Here is a 6,706-nt window from a genome sequence, read left to right on the forward strand (position 1 = left end):
TTAGTAAATGTTTTCGGCACAATTATGATACGAGAATTTTTAGACTGTCCTAGTTTGTTCTCTGTAAACAGGAAGTAGTGCCTCCCCTCTGTGACTTTACTGGAAAGGACAGTTGGAGATCCTGATGTCCACACAGCATTAAAATGTGTGTCTTGAAATCCTCCTTGCCTGAGCAATAATGTGAAGTAAAATTTCCTTTTTTCCTTCTCATTGCTCTATATTGCATCTTCTGGGTTTGATAAAACTAGAGAAAATATTCGCCTTCCCTGCACAGACAGCGTAAGTCTTTGGGTGGAATTTTAAAGACGTGGCTTCTGCATTGGAGTCTCTAGTGTAGAACTTCAAACCCAGAGCAAGTATTTTAGGTAGGGCCCAAGGTTGGCAGGCACCCTGGAATCGCTTTTGAGGGTAACCAGTGTCCTCTGTCCGTCGGGAGTGTAACTGGAGACTGTTCTTACGTGCTTTGCAATCACTGGAGCTGAGAGAACACTGATGAACTTGGGCTGCTGGCTTTTTTTTTAACCTCATCAAAATAAGGGCGGGGCCTTATCATTCATCCTTGTCCTCGCACCAGGTGTATTCAGCAGAGAGTGAGTGAGTGAGTGATGGCCTTTGGCTTTGGTGACTGTAACGTACTAACCTTCCCAGGGTAAAGTTGGATGTTTTGATTATACAGTGCCGAGCGCTGTCCAAGAGACTAGCCATGGCGGAGAAGTGTAAGGAGACGCTGGCAGAAGAGATGAAGCTAGCCAGTCAGAACAGCAGCAGGCTTCAGGTGAGTTCTTGGATGTGACCTCAGCACTAACATCTTTTCATTGACTGTCCTGAGGGCAGCAAAGCCAGCCTTCCCTTGGCAAGTAGTGATCCCTGGCTTTGAAAACACAGCTTTTTCAAATCACTTGATTTCTGACTCATCTGAAAGTAACATTCCTTACACCAGGCAAAGAGTGGCCATCATCCTTGTTTCTGATTTGAAGTTCATTTCAAATCCTTCCGTGGTCTGCATTTATTTGTACTTACCCATAATTCTTCTTTCTCCTCTTCCTTGTAAACACTCCTCATCACTGCCTATAGGCTTGTTCTATACACATTATTCTGTCTTGATTTAGAAACTGACCTAAATAAACCTAAGAGTGCGGCTGCAAAACATTCCTCCTTCCTCACTGCTGGGTTTCACAGCTTTGCTTTTGCTGGTCATAATCCCAGCACTCAGGAGGCAGAGGCAGAGGTGGTGGATATCTTGAGTTCTAGGCCAGCCTGATCTACAGAGTGAGTTCCAGGATAGCCAGGACTACATAGTGAAACCCTGCTTCAATATGTTTATAAATACATAAGTAGATAAATTAAATTCCAGTTTCAGACCTTGCCTTTCAGGAAGCCTCTGTTGATATCAACATGAGGTAGGCACAGGAAAACCCAGGAACGCAGAAGTCCGTGTTTCAGATCAACTTCTTAGATTACTGAGGAGACATGCAAGAGACTGAGAGCATGAGGCAGGAGTCCCTGGGAAGGTGCAGAAGGCTGGAGTTTGTGCAAGGCCTTTGAAAACCAGGAGTGCTTTGAATCGTCAGTTCACCTCAGACTTTTGACAGTCCTGTGCCCAGCCAAGGATGGAATGCTTATATGTAGTATGCACGGGTACATTTGTGTAAGCACGCATGTGCATCAGACTTGCCAAGTAGAGATCTCCCTGTCTTTCCCCCCCAGTTCTGGGATTCCTAGTGTGCGCCACCTGGCCCAGCTTCTCATTATGTGGGTGTTAAGGATACCTCCTGCTTGCAAAGCAAACACTTCACTGACTAGACAGCTCTCCAGCCCTTAAATAAATTAGGAACGGATTCTTTGAAGCCTGATACATTCCCCCCACCCCGCCCCCTCGTTTCTTTTCTCTTTGTCCTTCCATTTGGCCTGTGCCTTAACTTTGTGTTTGCTGATGAGCTAGGCCATCATGAGAGGTTTCCAGATGCTTGTAATAAAGGAGTGTCTTTGATAGGCCTCTCTTTGCTCCTGCTCTTCAGGATGAGCTGATGACCACCAAGAGGAGCTACGAGGACCAGTTAAGCATGATGAGTGATCACCTGTGCAGCATGAACGAGACCCTGTCCAAACAGAGGGAAGAGATTGACACACTAAAGATGTCCAGTAAGGTGTGTATGGGGAGATGGGGGTTCAGTGCAGCTGTGTGTGAGGACATGGCGGGGTGTTCAGTGAAGTTGTTTGTGGGGGGACATGGGGGTGTTCAGTGCAGCTGTATGGGGTGTTCAGTGCAGCTGTGTGTAGGGACATGGGGGTGTTCAGTGCAGCTGCGATGTGTTTCAAGAGGAAGATTAGAAGTAAACACTTGTGAATCATCTTCTTCACTTCCTTTTTCTGTTCAAAAAGAAAAATCATTTCTTTGATTGAGTCTGAGCTTTGACATTTTTGCTTTTGTATTAGAGTGAGGGGGACAGGCAGATAGCCTCAGGAGGGAGACCACACTGTCTGTATAAGATCCTAATGGTCTTTGGGAAACCTTTGGCAAATTGTTTCATTCAGTAAAATCATTTATTCTCGTTAATTCACAAACAAAAGCCTCACACAGCTTAAGGAAGCCACTGAGACCCTTACTCAGTCCCCAACTCTGCCCCTCTCAGTGAACGTCAAGTTCAGAGACCCAGGCTTCACTTAGGGCTCTGTACTTTCACTGTTACAGTTTTATTCAGTTATCTACACAGCCACACAAAGAAGAGACAGACAGAGCTGAAATTGGCAAAAACAACAACAAACGAAATCAGCTTAACATCCTCTTCCATGCCCCATGTGTCCCCTTGCTGGCCTGTGTCCTCATGTTACCCTGCCTTGATTTCTTTTCTGAGTGTTGTTCATATCCACACGCATACCTATTTACTACAAAGGTGTTCACATTAGAGGCTAGGATCCGTATATGCGGGGAGCATGTGCTGTTTTTCATTTTCAGTTTAGGTCACCTCTGTTGTTAATATTATGCTTCCCAAACCCATCCATTTCCCCGCAAATCTCATTTTTCTTTACAGCTGAATAATATTGTATATTATATATCTCCCAAGTTTTCATTAACTCTTCATCTGTTGATGGGCATCTAGGCTGGTTCTGTTCCCTGGCTATTGCGAATAGAGCAGCAATAAACATGGCTGTGCAGATGTCCCTGCAGCAGGAAATGGCCTTCTTTGGGTACTTGCCCAGGAGTGGAATGGAGCCCTTTATTTATTCTTGTAACTGCCCAGATAACCGAGGAATGCTAACCATCGTATCTCCAGGATTCCTGTTATTTCGTTTCCATAGAGCCTGTGTTGGAGCCAGGAGTAGATACGGGGTAATGTGCTTAGGTTGACATGCATGTACCATGTCTCTGTTAGTGAAGGATAATATGAAGCCTCTTTTCTATGAATGTAAGCTAAATGGCACTGGGCATTCAGTTCTCTCTGTCATCTCAGACAGTCGGTGCATTCCTGTAAGCCAGGCAGTCCGTTACCACCCACTTAGAGCTGAGGAGGCAGTGGAGAGTTGCAGCTGCAGTCTTACACTGGTGGAGTAGGCCCAATCCCTGCTCAGCCAGGTTTACTTGGAGACCATGGCGGGTCGCTACACTGGAGCCTGCATTACACAACCCTCCTCAGCACCGTTTCAGGATATTCACTGACTTTTTCACCATGTGGGGAGGCATTACTGGTGCTTGTCTAGGCCATCTCTGTGTGATGACCAGCCAGTATGTTTCTCATTATGGCTTTTCAGCTACTGTGCTTCAATGTGACCTTGGAGGCAAGAGGTACGGTCCTTCAATACACACACACACACACACACACACACACCACACACACAACACACACACACACACACACACCCTGAAGAGATCATCTTTGGTTTTCACACACACACACACACACACACACACACACACACACACCCTGAAGAGATCATCTTTGGTTTTCTATGACTTCATTTATTGCAGCAGACAATGAGAAATCTAATTGTAGCACCTAGTATTTAAGAAGCAGTGACAGCGACTCCAGAGAAATGCTTTACCCCCTGCATTGCACACATACTGTGTGAGGTGAGCAAGGTGGACTGGAGCTATTGCAGAAATTCTGGAATTTTCAAGTTTTCTCTAAACATGATTCCCTAAAATACCTGGATTATTACATCCAAGTAAGAGACCTCTCTTCATCTTCAGAGGGGTGTTCTTAACCGTTTCTTTGGTCATTCTGTAAGCACTATGTTTTGATTCCTCCTTGCTTTAGTCAGGGTTTCTATTGCTGTGAAGAGACACCATGACCAAAGCAAGTTGGGGGAGGAAAGAGTTTACTGCACTTCCACTTTCATATCACTGTTCATCACTGAAGGAAGTCAGGACAGGAACTCAAGCAGGGCAAGAACATGGAGGCAGGAGCTGATGCAGATGCCATGGAGGGTGCTGCTCACTGGCTTGTTTCCCCTGGCTTGCTCACTCATAATGGGCTGGGCCCTACCCCGTCAATCACTAAGAAAATGCCCCATAGCCTTGCCTGCAGCCTGATCTTATGGAAGCATCTTCTTAATTGATGTTCCCTCTTCGTAGATGACTTTAGTTGTGTCAACTTGACATAAAACTGTTTGGCACACTCTTCTACTTATTAGTAATTTATATCGCTGTAGTGCCCTCTAACAGCCAAGTGAGCACCGTCTCCACTGGATACGGAGTAAACATCTCCACTGTGTGTGCCATAGTCCTGCTCTTAGTATCTGTACTCTGCAAGTGTTGCCCACTTATGGGAAGAAGTGGCTCGTGGGCCTCATCATTTAGGCATGTAATTAAAATGTAGTTCTAAGAAGTGAACCTCTCCAAAGAGAAGAGAATTATGCCAAACCCCATGTTGGAGAGTGTTGTGTACCGATATTCTAAGCACTAAAACAACTTGGGGGTCTCAGAAAACATGGATATTTACATTACAATTACAGTAGCAAAATTATAGTTATGAAGCAGCAGTGAAAATAATTGTATGGTTGGGGTCACCACAGCATGAGGAACTGTATTAAAGGGTGTAGTGTCAGGAAGCTTGAGAACCACTGCTGTCAACCCTGTTTGTTTAAACAACAAAAGCCATATTGGGGCTAAAATTATTTTGCTTCATGAACTCTCATAAGAAAAGGAATTTTGGCCGGGTGATGGCACACGTCTTTAATCCCTGCACTGGGGAGGCAGAGGCAGGCAGATCTCTATGAGTTTGAGGCCAGCCTGGTCTGCAGATTGAGTTCCAGGATAGGCCGGGCTACACAGAGAAACCCTGACTCAGAAAAACCAAAAACAGAAAAAAAGAAAGAAAGGGAATTTTGGTAAGCTGCTTTTCTTTGTTATCTGCCCTCGGTACTGAGAAGGATTGGGTCCATGGAAGTTGGGAGCAGGGAAAGTCAAAAGGTGCAAACAGCTTTGTGATAGGGAATATCAGCTAACATGCAGGTTATCTGTCAGCTGCTCTCTCTCCATCTGGGAAACCAGAGTGTTCCACGGGAGACAGCCTGCTTTCCCTGAAGCTTGTGCTCTTACACTGGCTATTGTTCTTTGCACAGGGAAATTCTAAGAAGAACAGGAATCGATAGTTGGTGAGGAGCTGGATGGTGACTGTGCCCTCCAGACCAGCTGCAGCTGCCGCCCGGAGTCCCAGGGCAGACTCCATGACCAGCGCTGGCCTCTGGGAAGCTGAAGTATCGTTGGACCTAGTAAACTAGCTAGTGTTGTCCGTGACCTTGAGACATTTGAAGTACATTTGTAAACAGCAAGGCAAATACAGAATTTGATGTTGACAGTCTAATGGAAAACAATAGACATAACCATGGATATTGTAGGTTTCCTTATGCTGTTTTTACTGTGCACTTTTTGAAATTAGGATTTAATTTCAGTATGTAAGAACAAATATTTTGTATATTTTCAAACTCAATTATATGGTAATGGATTTGGTATCTATGGAATAGATATATGTTTCTGGATAAAATGCTTAAATTGTCAGATGTCCTTATTTCCTGTATTGCCATCTCTTCTTATAATTGAAAACTGAAAGATGTCTCAGATTCTTTTTAAACGATTCTCTCCCTCTCTCCAGCTCCCCCTTCCTTTCTTCCCTCCCCCATCTCCTCCTCCCTACTTCCCCCTCTTTCCCTCCATCCCTTGGAGGTGACGAGCCTTGAATCCTTTAGAGCCCTTGGGTTTGCTGTCATGTCTGCAGCTGTGCAGTACACTCTGTGTTAGAATAATTGCTAAAGGAAACTCATGTCAATAAATTCATACCCACACAAACCTCTCAGTCTGTCTGTGACAGTGTGATAAAGGAAACTGAAAACACATCCAGTCCCACCCGACCTAAAGGTAAACTTTCTGAGCTCTTGAACAGTTCAGCTTCGAATAGAAGGCCCTTGAATTTTTCTGGGAGCACCCTTTCAAGCAGGGACCCCTTGATCTCTCCTAGACATGTGCCATTCAGTGCAACCTCCTGGATGCCTGTCCCTGAACCCCACTCCTAAGGCCACAAGCAGATGTTTTGTGCTTAGTGGCTTGTCACTGTCTAACAGATAGGAAAATGAAGGTTTAGAAGGCCGAGGCAAGCTGGCCCCAGCCATCTGCATGCACTCCTGAGCCTGCTCGTCAGGTGGACTTTTGGATGGGGCATTCCGATCCAGGTGCTATGTGTCTGCAGGGTAAACTTACTTCTCATTAACC

At 45.2% G+C, this 6,706-nt stretch overlaps 1 protein-coding gene across 1 annotated transcript in view; it reads left to right on the forward strand.

Moving 5' to 3' along the window:
• Ppp1r21 (protein phosphatase 1 regulatory subunit 21) overlaps positions 1-6,287 on the forward strand; it is a 61,141-nt gene extending 54,854 nt beyond the window's left edge. The window contains exons 20-22 of the mRNA XM_027418002.2: positions 677-775; positions 2,019-2,147; positions 5,563-6,287. Coding sequence (XP_027273803.1) covers positions 677-775; positions 2,019-2,147; positions 5,563-5,592 — 258 coding nt within the window. The 3' untranslated portion in view covers positions 5,593-6,287. The remainder of the gene's footprint in view (positions 1-676; positions 776-2,018; positions 2,148-5,562) is intronic.
• Positions 6,288-6,706: the final 419 nt, after the last annotated feature.

The sequence above is a fragment of the Cricetulus griseus genome, chromosome 5 (genome assembly GCF_003668045.3).
Source record: "Cricetulus griseus strain 17A/GY chromosome 5, alternate assembly CriGri-PICRH-1.0, whole genome shotgun sequence".
Taxonomy (NCBI): Eukaryota; Metazoa; Chordata; class Mammalia; order Rodentia; family Cricetidae; genus Cricetulus; species Cricetulus griseus.